General features: G+C 32.0%; 1 protein-coding gene across 9 annotated transcripts in view; it reads left to right on the top strand.

Moving 5' to 3' along the window:
- LOC142349449 (tight junction protein 1-like) overlaps window positions 1-15,003 on the top strand; it is a 158,630-nt gene that overhangs the window by 27,602 nt on the left and 116,025 nt on the right. For all 9 annotated transcript variants that reach the window (XM_075401022.1, XM_075401019.1, XM_075401017.1 and 6 more), the window contains 3 exons: window positions 2,599-2,701; window positions 10,251-10,380; window positions 14,938-15,003. The exon at window positions 14,938-15,003 is cut by the window's right edge and continues 38 nt beyond it. In XM_075401022.1, coding sequence (XP_075257137.1) covers window positions 2,599-2,701; window positions 10,251-10,380; window positions 14,938-15,003 — 299 coding nt within the window. The remainder of the gene's footprint in view (window positions 1-2,598; window positions 2,702-10,250; window positions 10,381-14,937) is intronic.

The raw sequence follows: 15,003 nt of genomic DNA, 5'->3' as shown, positions 1-15,003 counted from the left end.
TGCTCTTGAAATCTGTATACGCAATGCTGAAATTGATAGCTTTCATTGGCTTAGAGATGACACGATCCTCGCTTAGAGCATCATAAATAAGGTTTTCAGAGAAAAGCTTATGGTTTGAATTGTTGGGTTTCGCCTGTATTTGTTGTTGTTTTCATAGTCAGGAGACTTATTGTGATGTCTTATTGGTTCCAGATGCATGAAAAAACAATTTCGTTTAATATCGGTGCGTAATTGAGCATAGTTATTGACTTCCATTGAAAGCTCTTGAATTTAATGGCTGTTAAGACTTCAAAAATAATTTTCTGAGAATTTTTTGAACATTTACCAATATTAAGCATATTTTCGTGAACTGTAAGCCAATCTAAGTAATTACTGGATTCCATTTTTTCTTTTATAACCTAACTTACTCTAGTTAGCAAGTTTTTTCTTCTAACTATTGGTTTTATGACTTCAATGCCACAAGATTTAAAAAATTCTTTTATTAATATTTGGATTTTTTCGTATTATTACTACCTCCTGAAATCTTTCCAAATTATCCCGATACTAATAGCTCCGATTAGTTTAGAGATGGCATTTAATGGATCATAAATAAAGTTTTCAGAGAAAAACTAATGGTTTAAATGGCGACATTTTCTTACCACTGTTCCTATTGAATTTTTGGACTCTGCCTAAATTTTTTGGTTGTTGTTCTCATAGTTGATTAATTCTTGTAATGTCCCATTGATAACTTATGATTGACAAACATCATTGTCGCCCTATCGAGGCATAACGTATTCTTTGGCTTCCATTGAAAGCTATGGATTGAATGGCGTTGATAGTACGGTTTTCTAAAAAAAAATCATGGTTTCAATGTATTTGTTCCTGTTAGCTAAGTTTTGAAGTCAAAGTGTTGAAAAAAGAAAAACACTGCTCCTAAAAAATGATTCGAAAACAGAAAAGTTTTTTGAAAAGTATTTATTTAATAGCTTTGACACTTTTCGCTCATTTTTTTTGAATTTGCAGTTTTTGCCTGTTTTTGTTTAGCTTGCCGTAAAAAGCTGACCGGTCTCATAATTTTGTAATTGGGCATTGAATGAAAGACGTTACCCAAAGCAGTCAGTCAATAGCGAATAGTCTTGAAGATTATGATATTATACACTTTCAATAGTTTTTAAATTTTTCAGTTTCTGTTGTACTTTTCGTCAACTTGTAATTTATTCTCATCTTTAAGAGGTCCCATCCGATTCTTTTTATTTCAAAAATTAAAACGTGTACTGTTATTTTGTCATAATTGGTAGTTTCTTTGTTGGACAGTATGCGTTTCCTTAAATTGGTGTATTTGTGTGTCTTTTTGTCTTCTTGTAGCACATCCGCGTAATAACAGATCCCAGTGATATTCAAATGTGGACCAAATTAACATATTAATTCTTTCAGTATAATTTTAATTGAATTGGTATAAATAGAAAACGAAATAAAAATACATAATATTCAAGATAAGAACAAAGTAATTTGTGTGTAATTTTAATGGCTGCAGTAATTTGTGTTTTCGAAATGTTTGTGATTTGTTGTTTGTAGTTTTTCTACTTCTTTAGTCGGTTCTTATGACTTAGTCTAACTAAAGACAGGTCCTATTGGTTTCATAAGGACTTTTTAGTAAAGTTATTAAGAACTTTTTTGTAAAAGCTAATATTTTTAGACTTTTGAATTTATTTGGTTTAAAAATGTTGATTGATTTTTGAATTCCGCATCATTATTTCTTCTTTTTGTCGACTTGTTACTTAGTCTCATTAGGGAAAATTTCCATCTGCTGCATATTGGGGGAAAATTAAATTTGTGTAGCTTTGGTTTCATCTGATTGCATTTTGACGTTGTTAATAGGTGCTTTTAAATTTAGATATTGAATATTTTCCGCGAAATTTTTTGTTTTTGCTTAATTAATTGTTTGTATTTCTCTCGTAGTCTTTTTAATGACAGATCTCGTGAGCGCGTAATGAGGCATTGTATTAAGTAATTGAAGTAGTAGTTAGGTTGTGTAACGATTTTTTAAAACTCAAAATTCTAATTTTGGAACATCATGTGCGAACGCATATTAACAAGCATTCTTGTTTCAAATAAAAAGGGAAACGCCTTCGAAGAAAGTCAACAAACAAAAATGTTTTTACTCAAATACGAAGAGCAAATTTTTTTTGCAGAAAACCGTAAAAAAACGACAATATTTAAAGCTGTCGTAAACCTTCAGCATGATCGGTCTGTTCGGCATGATCCATTTTAAACGTAAAAAACGTTTGGTATGTTTATAGTTAGGGACGAAGAAAAGCTCAATATTTAGGATGTTGATTCCGTATAATTAGTTTCAAAACGGAAGTTTTAGTTTTTAGACGTAATAACTCTTTGGCATGTTAGGTTTTCAAGACGGAAGAGTGAACTGTAATTAAAATCATAAAAAGACCATGCACGAAATTTTCGAAGAACCTTGGTCTTTCTGCGATGCATTATCTGGCAGAATATTACGTGGTTCCCAGTTTTATTACGATGGCACACTTAGTTGATAATTTATGGATAATTCTGCGCTTAATAGTTTCCTCAAGTGAAATCTAAAACGATTTGTTGATGTTTCAGGCCTCGTGACGTCATTCTTCGTGTGAATGACTACTCGATGAGGGACATTATGAAGTCAGAGTATTTGAGATACCTCGATTATGTCACCGATGAGGCCGTGTTTGTAAGTAAACATTCTTTTTAAACTAGCGACTTTTAATATTAAACTAAACAAGCTTCAGTTATTTGTACATGTGATTATAAAATCAGGTGCAATTTTTGAGGTATATTTGTATAATCACGTTTGTGAACCCATTTTTTTTACCAACATAAAGTTATAGAACAACAAAGTTAACGTGCATCTGCTTATAAAGAATAAACCTTAAAACTAGAGAAATTTATCAAGTTTATTTTACCATTGGTTGTACATCTTCAAATATATACGTCTTCTTCTTCGTACAAGAGCAGGTTAACCAGCAACTGCATATTGAAGTCTTTTATAGCATTTTCTTTTCTTATATTTCAAATTCTTTATATCAAACTCTTTTTTGTTCCGACCCCACTTGTGGGGGGGAGGAACTGTATAGTCAAATGGGTTTTTTTGTTCAGTCAATTTTGGTCGATCGATACATTCATCGTACAGAATTGTGACTGGTATCATTAACAAGCTCGTCCAGTGTAGAATTCGAAATTCAAAAGATTTTTTGAATTTCCTTCTTTTTCTCGAGGAGTTATCGAGGATTGAAGTTTTGTGTGAACATGTGATATTTTGTTCACTTTTAGTGTAATTTATGTGTAGTTTAGTGTAATTCTTCAAATTAAGATCACTTTACAAAAAATTTTGATCCAAAATTTCACGCCACAAAAAGAACCAATATTGAGTTCCTAATAGACGAAAGGTGATAAAAAAGAATAATTTTGGTCTCATAGGGAAGTTTACTATCAAAAAAATTATCGAATTCTTTTTGAGAGCTTTTTTTTAAAAAAAAATCTTTTTTTTTGTTTTCTTGTGTCACATAAAGACTAGTCACTTTTCATCCAGAGGTTCCGTTAATGGCAAACCTGATTCACAGTCTAATGAAGCCCAATGAACAAAAAATTTGTTTTCAAAGAATCGCTCGTATTTTTTTGGCTACGACTGAATTTTAATTGAAATTTTGATTTTTTTGAGGTTTTACTGTTTTTGAAGTCCTATGGCATAAAGTCGTTGCCTAAAAAAGCAATAGGTTTTATGATGAGCATTAAGAGAACCCATCTAGAGCTTTGAGTAGACAGCTAATCCCTTTTAAGACTTTAAAAATGGTTTTTCGAGAAACTTTTTTTTAACATTAACCAATCATGAACTATTTTCGTGAATTGTAAGTCAGCTTCAGTAGTGACACAGCTCCCTTACTTTCTACTGCAACCAAAATTAACCTAGTTAGTGGTTTTATTATCTTATTATTTGTTATATGACTTCAATGATACAAAATTTAAAAAAATTAAAACTTTGGATTTTTTCGTTTTGTCCCTCTTGAAGTCTTATCACATTCTCCCGACATTAAGACCTCCCATTGGTTCAGAGAAATTTTTCAATGGATCGTGGACAAAGTTTTCAGAGAAAAATTTATGGTTTAAATGACTTCGACACTTTCTTCGCGCACTTTTCCACTGATTTTTTCGTTTTTGCCTGTAATTGTTGTTGTTTCCATAGTCATGAAACTTATTTTGATGTCTTATCGAGTTCCTATGATTCAAAGTTATCCTTGTTTTCCAATAAAGGGAAAATTGATTGTATTTATTGGATTCCGTTGAAAGCAATTGGATTTAATGGACGTTAAGACTTTAAAAATGATTTTTCGAGAAATTTTTTTTAACATTGAACGATCTTAACCCTTAGTTCGTTAACTGAAAGTCAGTCTCAGTAATGACCGGCCTTTTTTTCTAATTAAACCAAATTTCATCTAGTTAGCGGTTTTATGTTCTAACTATTGGTGTTAAGACTTCGATGCACGAGTTTTCATAAATTTTTCAAAAATTTTTTGGATCTTTTTCTTAATTCTGGTTCCTTTTGGAATCTTAACACTTTATCCAACTATTGATAGTTTCATTGGATTTGGATTGATGACGTTCAATGGATCATACAAAAAGTTTTCAGAGAAAAGGTTATGGTTTAGAGGGCTTCGACACTCCTCGCGCTCTTCTACCAATTTTTTTTTATTTTGCCTGTGTTTTTTGTTGTTTTCATAGTCAATGACTTTTTGCAAATTTTTTTTGATGAGTTATGAATGCCAAACATCCCATCTTTTCCTTGTCTCACCAAGGCATAATTTAGCGTATTTATTAGGTCACGTTTAAGGCTATTGAATTTAATGGCGTTGATAATACGGTTTTTCTCAAAAAGATTTCGTTGTTTTAATGTGTTTGTTCATGTTTGTTGATTTATTGGAGTCAAATTGTTAAAAAGAAGAATTGCATTGTTGTTAGAAATTATTTGAAATCGGAAAAATTTTAACTGAAAGGTTCACTTTTTAATGGCTTCGACACTTTCCTTGCTCAGTTTTTTCAGAATTTTCTGTGTTAGCCTGTTTTTTTTTATTCTTTAGGTAGCCGTAAAATGCTGACCGGTCTCATAAGCTTGTAATTGAGGATTGATTAAATAGTGTTCAATGAAGAAGACTGTTTATAGCGATTAGTCCTTAAATTTAAAATATTATACATTTTAAGGATTTTTCAGTTTTTCAAGTTTTTGTTGTTGTTGTTTTCGTTAAATTGTAACGTATTCTCCTTATTGAGAGGTCCCATGTGCTTTCAAAATTAACATGTTTACTGATATGGTGACAAAACTTATTTTGTTTGTTGGACAATGTTTTTTCAAAGAAAATTTTTGTGAGTGGTGTATTTGTTTCTTTTTCTCTTCCTTTAGCACAATCGCGTAGAACAGATCCCAATGGTTTTCAAATGTGGCCCAATTGAACCTGTTTATTCATTCAGTATATTTTTAGCTGAATTAGCATATATAGAAATTGAAATAAAAATACATAATGTTCAGATGTATTGGTTTTCAATTGTGGCCCAATTGAACCTTTTTATTCATTCAGTATATATTTAGCTGAATTAGCATAAATAGAAATTGAAATAAAAATACATAATATTCAGATATTAGCTAATGATTTTAATGGCTTCACGAGTTTTGTGTTTTCGCAATGTTTGTGAATTTTCTGCATTTGTAGTCGGTTCCTATGGCTTAGTCTAACCAAAGGCAAGTCTTATTGTTTTCATTATGACTGTATAGTAAAATTATTTAGAATTTATTTGTTAAAAGCTAATGATTTTTAAAACTTGAATTTGTTCGTTTTAAAAAATGTTTATTGATTTTTGAATTTCGGCTCAATATTTTTTTAGAATTGTTACCTAGTTTCATTAAGGAAAAATCCAGTCTGATGTGTAGTTAGAAAAAATTAAATTCGTGTAGTCAGGGTTTTGTTTTATTGTAATCTGACGTTGTTACTAGGTGCTTTTAAAATTAGATATTGAATTTTTGGCGTGTAATTTTTGTTTTTGCTTTTTTGTAGTTGTTGTTTTTTTCTCGTAGTCTTTCAATGCATATCTCGTTGTAATGAGGCATGGCATTTTTTAATTCAAATATTGGTTTGGTTGTGTAATGGTTTTTGAACTCAAGCATCTATTTTGATTATCGCGTTGTCAAAAATGTAGGTCAAAAGACAGTTAATTCAAAAATGTAGATGAGCGCGGGTCGGAACATCATGTGCGAACGCACATTAACGAGCCTCCTTGTTTAATTAAATATCAATCTACTTCACCGAATATATTGATATACCACTCAAGAACTTGACACTACATTTTTTGTCAAACTTAAGAATAGAAAATTTGGAGCATAGAAAAATTCTCAAAGATCGAAATTAAGATTTCAAATAGAATATGTGACTACCGAGGAAGTACAAGCTGTAAAATTTTGTTTTCAGTGACCGCTTTTGCTTTTGAACTTTAATTGAACATCGTATCATTGAACATTATAACATCATACCCTTGCTCTATGGAAGAAAAGGCCAAATAATCGTCTTTTATCAGGACACCGGGCATGTATTCTAATTAAAGGTGAACAGCATTTCAATAACAATTGAATATACTATAAAAATTTCCACACCGCATTTTCCAATAAAAATTTTAAGCAATGTAATGACATTTTGGACATTTATGGATGAGCTATGTAACAAAAACAGTCACGTTTCTATTGTTTGCATCCGTGAAATATATCGCCTACTTGGTTGCTTTTTGTTGGATCGATTTTCCAAAGCAAAGCAACCATAAAATGCATTTTAATAATTAAAGGCATTCAGTTCTTGCTCCTAGCGTACTGTTTAAAGATGAAAATTTTATGCCGACTCGAAAATTCCGACAGCGGCAGTTAGAGGAGGAAAAAACACTTACATGTTTAAGGAAGATTTTACAAGTTGTTTCAGTTGACGTCAAATGTTCAAAATTTCCGCAGTGATGACATAAATAGTCATTTTTGCATTTCTAACATTCTAAGTTAGTTTGCGAAAAGATAAATGGGCAAAAATGGAATAATACATATAATCAAATAAAGCTTAGTTGAAAACTTTGAGTAACAGTATAAGTTTGTTTGCCAACTGAATTAGTATCGACTCAAAAGTACCAAAACTTAGTTCTGTTAGAAAATTTAGATAAAACACTAAAGTTAAGGGTCAGATTGTTCATGCGCAAGCCCATTTTAGGTACTAAAAACCATCGCTTTTTTCTGTCAATTATCAGCCTATGAATGAAGCGTTTAGAAGCTTACTTACAATATTAGTTTAACACTCTTTAACACTATTTATTATGACAATCAAAAACCTCGATAAAACCCTTATCACAATATATAAAATTTTGCTAAAAAAATTATGTAGTATCTTGCTATCCGAATTTGCATTTAAAATTGGACACAAGATAAAAGTTCAGTTACGAGAAAAACTTACAAAAATTGAGGTTCATGATGTCGTATGCCTGTTTTTCCGATGTTCCAAGTTTATTGCAGTTGCGTCATAGTTCGTGTCCCTGCTCAACTATATAGATACTTTTGGTTTCAGAAATAATTTCTTTCAATTACTTCAATCTTCTCGAAAAGTTGTTTTTGGTAATCACCACACCAACAAATTTTTTAAATAAACAGGCTTATTCTGTTGCCAAAATCCTTCGGGGACTCAAGAGAAAGGATTTTTATAGAAGGAAAACATATTGTCTCAAGAAATTATAGGAGTAATTTGTGTATTGACGGTGAAACAATTTTAAAATACTTTTCAATGAACCTTTCTTCGAAAAAATTCGATCACCAGAAAAAAAGGTCTTTATTAAATTAAACGAAAAGATTGTAAATCGGGAGAATTTGAATTCAAAGTTTACTGAGCGAGAACCAGTTTTTATAGAAGTGAGTCAAATCAGATTTCTACATTCTTAAAATAGCGACAGTCTTTACACAAATTCAGCAATTGACATTCTGTGAAATCGGTCAAATCTTCAAATGTATACGCCATCTTAACCACCCGGACCCTAGTCCCATATCATTTCAGTACTGAAACGTTGTATTCCAATTGTATATCGTTGGCCCCGTAAAGTATCAGTATATCCTAAAAGCATATCGCTATTCCTGACGTGCAGTACAAGTCTCATAGTTACTTTTTGCAAATTAAGTTAAGACTTTAGTTGCCCACATGAAATTTACTTTCTCTTAAAGCGTCTAATTGTCGTAATTGTCGATAGTTGCCTTTTTATTAAAGTTGAGTATTATTTTAACCAAAAAAAAAACAAAAAATAATTCCCATGAAACTCAGAGAACTACATTACAGTCTTCGCAGATTGCTGTGTTTGTTATTTGGTCAACAATTTAAGCATCCAAGACAGTTGGTAAAAAAAATAACGAAACAAAAATCAATAGTTGTAGGTATAAACTGGTACGTTTCCGGAATGTAATTATAAGGAGGGAAAATGAGACTATTAATGTTGTGATAGAGACCAAATATTGATTTTTAAAAAGGCAATTACTGACAAGATGTTCCCATTCTTGTCATTTTTTAAAACTTTTTGGTTAAAAACTGTTCTTTTTGTATTCGAGGCTCACGGCTCGTTGAATAATTGCAAGCTGCATTTGTTGCGTACCAAATTACTAGTGAAAACTTTTAATCGAAATAGTTATAACCATAGTTGGGGGGGGGGGGGGTTTGACACCGCCAATGATTCGACCCGATGAAGACTATCTTGAGTTATTGTATTAGCTGGGCGATGAAAGTTGTTTTGCTAGTGCTTATGAAGTTTACTCTCACAAACGTGAAAACGGTTGTTCGTGTCAAAATTAACCTGTACTTTTCCAGGAGACCCCCGTATGACCACCAATATTCATGTTGCTTTGATTTAAGAAAGACTTTGGTTTTTTGGCTTTCTTAAAGCAAGCCATTGTGCAAAATTGTAAAAAAAAATTTGACATTAACCTCCCGAGTCGACAACAGAAGTTAATCTTGTAAGATCTTGCAAGATTTTTCAAGATTCTTACAAGACGTTGTTAAACTTACAAGATTTTTCCAAGGTTCTTACAAGATCTTACAAGATTAATTTTTTTTGTACAAAATTCTTAGAAGATTGATTAACTTTTTCTTGCAAGATCTGGCAAGATTTTTTAAAAAAAATAGCCTAAAAACTTAGGTAAAAAGTGCACAACAATAGCCGAAAAAGACCTATCACACGTCGTAGGAACACATACCGAAATAAAACGTCCTACGTTTTCTCCAATGGCGTGAAAATAGTCGGCTAGATTAAGAATTGAAATTAAAGAACTAAAAGAAATAAAAAGAAGCATCACAAGAAAAACAAAGGCATCGTATTATCAATTTTTGACAACATGAAAAACAGAGAAGGTCCTTTGCGCTGTTGCTTTTTTCTTCTTTTCAAACTTTTTGCTCTTTTCTTTTTCTTTTTCTTTTTGAATTTTGTTTGCTTTCTTCTTTGTTTCCTAAGTCTTTTCCTCGCTCCCGGGTGTCCTCTCCTTGTCATCGTTGGGTCGCAAATTCTTAACCGAAGAAAATACTGGTCGGCACAGAACTGGTCTCTTCCTCGGTATCGGTGAACTGATGTCCGATACAAATAAACTTAAGAAAGACTTGTAGAATGAATAATCTAAGGCGGTGTTGTTTTTGAAAAAAAAATGTTCTTTTTGGAGCGATAAGAACTATATCTTCAATGTCACTGTATAATGTTTACGCAGGATACAGTGGTCAGCGTGAGAGGGTCTGCCTTTTTATTGGTAAACAAATTTCAGTGTGATGCAAGATATCAGTTTTTTCTCCATGCAAGCCTCGAGGACGCTTACATTTACTCATGTATCCAGATATTATAACAGATGCTTGGAAGCTTGATTCACCATGAGCTTTTTTCCAATTAGACCAGTTATGTTTGTGACTAATTGAAACTGGTCTATTTGAAACAAAGACTAATCGCAAACCAAGCACCCAAGCATCTATTCTTTTGCTGCTTTAAAAATAAACATTTTTGGTGCAAAATACAAAATATTTTTCAAGAACTAGACAAAAAGTATGTGCTCAAATGCATATTTTCGTGTATGCCTGGATTGATTAAGTGTTTATGGATTTTAACTGACTGAAATATTAGGTGCAAAAACTCATATCAGATTCCTCATTCTTTCAACTTAAAAAGCTCAAAATTTTTAAAGAAAATATGATTAGGAAGTGGGAAGACCCAATCCGTCCACGATGACCCTGGATACCAGGAATGTGACGGCTGGAACTGTGAACAACAGCAGCAACCCCAGTTCTATCAGACGAATCACCCTAAGCAAGTTACACCAAGATGAAGGTACGAACCAAAATAAAAGTTTAAAAGGTTCAACACCTGCAAATAAACTTCAACTTTACCCAAATTGAGGCCTCCACTTATGGAAGTTCCGACCCCATTCAATATTTTGTAAAAAAGACTGCCCTCGACTCTAAATTGCTATTTGGTAAGAACTCGACTGGACACCATTATAGGAAATTCAACGCTTGAAAATAAGTGAAATAACTACCCACTAAGTTGCAGTAGATAAACTTGTTTGCAACCAATTTGAGTTCTTATGATTGAGTTGTTACCTCATGACGTAGGAAGAACTTCAGTTAATAGATCAGAATGATGGCTCAGAATTAGTAATTTTCTCCAATCGTGAGTATTACCTGACCAAAGTGGGGAGAACAAAATCAAATTGCAAGAACTGTCCACTGGTTGAAAAATGAAATGAACAATTTGCGATTCAACGCTGATATGTGATTCAAATATATTATTGAACTGTTGAGTTGATGGCCATAGTTATGAAAACCAAGTCAATTGTCAATTTAACCATTCCGAGCCAAAAACTATTAGTTGTCCGTTCTTCTCTTTGAATTCACAGTAAATCGCTTCGCTTTGGCGCGACAAAAGACATAAAAATGCGACACCTGGACTTATTGTTCCAACGCCAGGTAGATAAGGTCGGGAAAAACACTATATGCTAAGCTGTTGGTTTTTACTAAGTATATTTTGATCAATTGATTTATTTGTGGCTTTAAATTGTGAGTGATATCATGAAAAACCCACGGAACGCAGAGAAACAAAATTGAAGGTTTTTGAACTTCCTTTTTTTCGAAAACTTATCGGGGTTTAAAATTTTTGAAGTTTAGGAGCCCATTTTGCCCATTTTCAGCCGAACAAGACATATTTTCATTCTTTATTTAAATTCCGAAACTCAGTGACGAATAATTTAATAAAATAATTCATGATCTTTTTTGGAAACCGCAAATGGAATAGGAGAAAAGTACAATGAACCAAATAACCACCTGAATTTTTTTCTGCTTGTTGTTCCGACCCCTCTTGAGGGGGAAGGAACTATATACTCAAATGGGTTTTTTTTTATTCAGTCAATTTTGGCCGATCGATATATTCATCGAAGAGAGTTGCGACTGGTATCATTAGAAAGCTTGTCCAGCGTAGAATATGGAATTAAATTTTTTTTTTTATTTTTCGTATTTTACAGGGAGTTATCGCGGTTTAAATTTTGAGAAAATAGAGTGAATTCCGTTGAGATTTTATTCACATTTTGCGGAATTTTTGACTAAAACTTCACCAATTTTGCTTAAATTTGTTATTTTTTTAGAAAGTGCTGTTGATTTTTTTTTCAAAGACAAAAAATATTGTAAGTTATTTTAATTAATTTTTTTGTCAAAAAAGCTGGCTATATATTTCAAAATTAAGACCTTTTCATCAAAAACAGCACGAATTATGTTTGTTTTAGTCCAGTTTGAATAAATTTACAAGAAGTACAGACCCAAGACCCACTAACACAATCTTTATAGACTCAAAAAAGGGCTTTTTTACTTCAAATTCCGTTGAGAGTGCTCTGTAATTAAAACTTTGCCGTTTTCACTATATTTATTCGTTGATTATCAAAAAGGCAGCATCTATTTTTGATTTTTTAACAAACAAAATATCAATATCTATAACACTCGAATAATTAAGTGTTCCTTTTGAAAAAACAACATTAGCAGGGCTAGTTTTGGACCAACGTTGAACTGGTATAGTCCAAAAAAAATTCGGATTGTATTCAGTCGATCTTTTTTATAATTAAATTTCGATCTTTTCCACATTAATTATAAAGCAGAACATTTCAAACCAAAGCTCACTAATGATAGGTCCAATTAGCTTCCAAATTAGCTCCACAATTTTGCATCTAGTTGATTACTAGAAAGTTTATGGTCCTTTTGACTTTTAAAATTATTTGATTTTTAAGGAAATAATGACTTATTGAACTTTGCCTCTATTTTTCTCATAATTTGGTCACCTTGTAGCTTATTTTCAGCAATGAGAGAATGTTTCTTCTTTCTATTGAAATCAAACACAATCTTTATTGCGGTTTTACCCTCTAAGTTATGGTTTTCTGGCTTTGATACTACTAGAATTCACATTTTTTTTTTATTTTCTTTAGTTATTTGCCCATTTTTCACGTTTTCTAGTTTTGTCACATTATCACGTTATTGACATCTCTTATATAACATTATTGGCTTTCAAAATCAGGCACAATTGATAAGCTTAAAATCCTTGAAGATATAAATTATGATTTCAAAGCCTTCGACACTACTTTCTCGAAAAACTTATTTGTATTTTTTAAATTTTTTCGTTATCTGTCGGTTTTACTTTGTCTTTTTAGTCGTATGAAAATTGCTGTTCCTTGACCCAGTTTCATTGCTTTTGCATGGAGGAATAGATTAGCCGTTATTCTGATATTAGTAAATAGCTCATGGCTTTCATGACTCTAAAAACAATTGTTTTCGAAGTTAAACGTTTAAACTTCGCAATTCTGTTCCTTTTCTTATCTGTTTGTTATCTAGTCTCGTTGTTTACAAGCCAAATATGACATTATTGTTGCAAACAAAGATCTGAAATTGAATTGGTGTCGCACATTCTAATGTTTTAGTTTTTCGTTGACTTTCCTGGCTTCGACACGGAAAACAATGTAAATTAATTTTTGATTTTTGTCATGTTTGATGTTATTTTGTAGACGTAAGACATATTCTGGATAAATGAAATTCTCAAGGGCTTTCTTTGGAAGAACATACGAACCTATATAGTTTTTTCGTTCCGTAATAAATAGCGTTCATGTCTTTGAAATTTTTTTTTGGAAAAAATTGAATCGTTACTTAATTTGGCATTTTTTTTTTTCAATTTTGTCTACTTGTTACCTAGACTCAATTATGAGAGGTCACATAATACAATAACGGTGCTCGCAGAAAGTGCAATCGAACATATATTGGCCATAGTATGGCTTTACGGTTTCGAAAGCGTTTTCTGCCAATTTTTAATTGATTTTTTGTTTGTTGTCTATTTGTTGTTCTATTTGTAATCGCATAAAAAGTTGAGTACCGGCTCTTCTTAATACGATCTATAGAAGCATTGGTAATCGTTTGCCTATGGGATTTTTTCGTTGATTTCGAATGGTTTTCATTACTTTGAGATTAATTGTTTTCAAAAAATAGGCGATTTTTTCAATTTTACTGTTTATGTTTTTTATTGTCTAATTGTTACCAAGCCTTTTAATTGACTACTCCCATACCTTTTTTGTTGAATTACAAGTTGTTTTGTTTAAAATCAGTTTTATCTTACGCTATTTTGACTTTGTTATTAAATTTTGTTTTTTAAATTGGACTTGAAGTTTTTGATGTAATTAATTTTTGTTGTTGTTGTTTGATTTTGCTGTTCGTCTTGACTCGCTTTCTCAATTTTTGCTTATATCATCAATCTAATGCATTATTTTTACTGCACCACTTAGTTATTTGCTTTGGAGGCTATCTTTTCGTTCACACACAAATTTTTTTTAAAAGTAGTTGAATTTCTTTGTTTTTCTATGTTCCTCATTTGGTAGACAATCATGCCAAAATTGTGGATGAGTGGGGTCGGAACCTTATATGCGATCGCACATTACCGAGTCGCCTTTTTCTGTTGGTTATTGGTTGTGTATTGTTTTGCTGAATATTGTGCGCGATTAAAAGCGACACAGATGAACCCATTTGTCTCAAATTTATCAGAAATAATGAACTTATTGGAAGTCAAAAACAATAGAAAAAGCTTTTTCTAAGAGTAAAATTTTTGCAGTAACGTTAGAAAAATTTAAATGAAAATTTCAGAATGTCATGGTGATTTTTCGTGGAAAATTTGCAGCAAAACTTGTTCTAATTAGAAGCGCTGAAAACAAGAATGACGTTGAGGAACTTTATGCAAAATTTGTGGTGATCTGAGGAGCTGCGTTGATATATTATTTTCATTATATTAAGGGAATGGATTTAGCTTTCTACAAGAATTCATTACTTAGTAGCCGAAAAAAAGCAACATTGCACAAAAAAAGAATCTCGCGAAAAATGGCGAATAATAAAAAAGACAGCCAAGAACTGGCCGTTGGATCCTAACAGCTCTTAATTTGTCAGATTAACGGTGGTATCAAAGTCTGCTATATGGAACCGAAGTACGACCACTGTCGATATCTACTCGTTTAATTAAAAAAATAGCTCGGCTAGCGAGTTCCGGCTAGCGAAATCGTCCGCTCACAAATTCAGCAAAACAAGACAAAGCAGTTGAAACTACGAAAACGGAAGCTAAGCAAATGGTTTACCAAATCGTTTATCTTAGAAATCCTTCAGAAATGGAACGAACTACCACGAATCTTATGGGAATGACAAACAGTTTGCCATTTAAACATACGTTGAAAGTTTTTTGTTAAATCAGCATGAGCTAATTTTAACTAGAATGTGAACAACCAAAACGACCGAAAAAAATGCTTAAATGTTGTATTATGTATTAAACTTAAATACAATTAATTTATTGGAGACAATTGTAGTTGTTGTTGTTTTTCAGATTTTGGGATCAGGGTGGGTGTGAAGTACTTCATCAGATTCATTCCCAAGAATAGTGCCGCCAGTA

Source organism: Convolutriloba macropyga, chromosome 11 (assembly GCF_964194025.1).
Source record: "Convolutriloba macropyga chromosome 11, txConMacr16.3, whole genome shotgun sequence".
In the NCBI taxonomy this organism is placed as follows: Eukaryota; Metazoa; Xenacoelomorpha; order Acoela; family Convolutidae; genus Convolutriloba; species Convolutriloba macropyga.
Note: the sequence above shows the minus strand (reverse complement) of the source record. Positions and strands in the feature narration are given on the sequence as shown.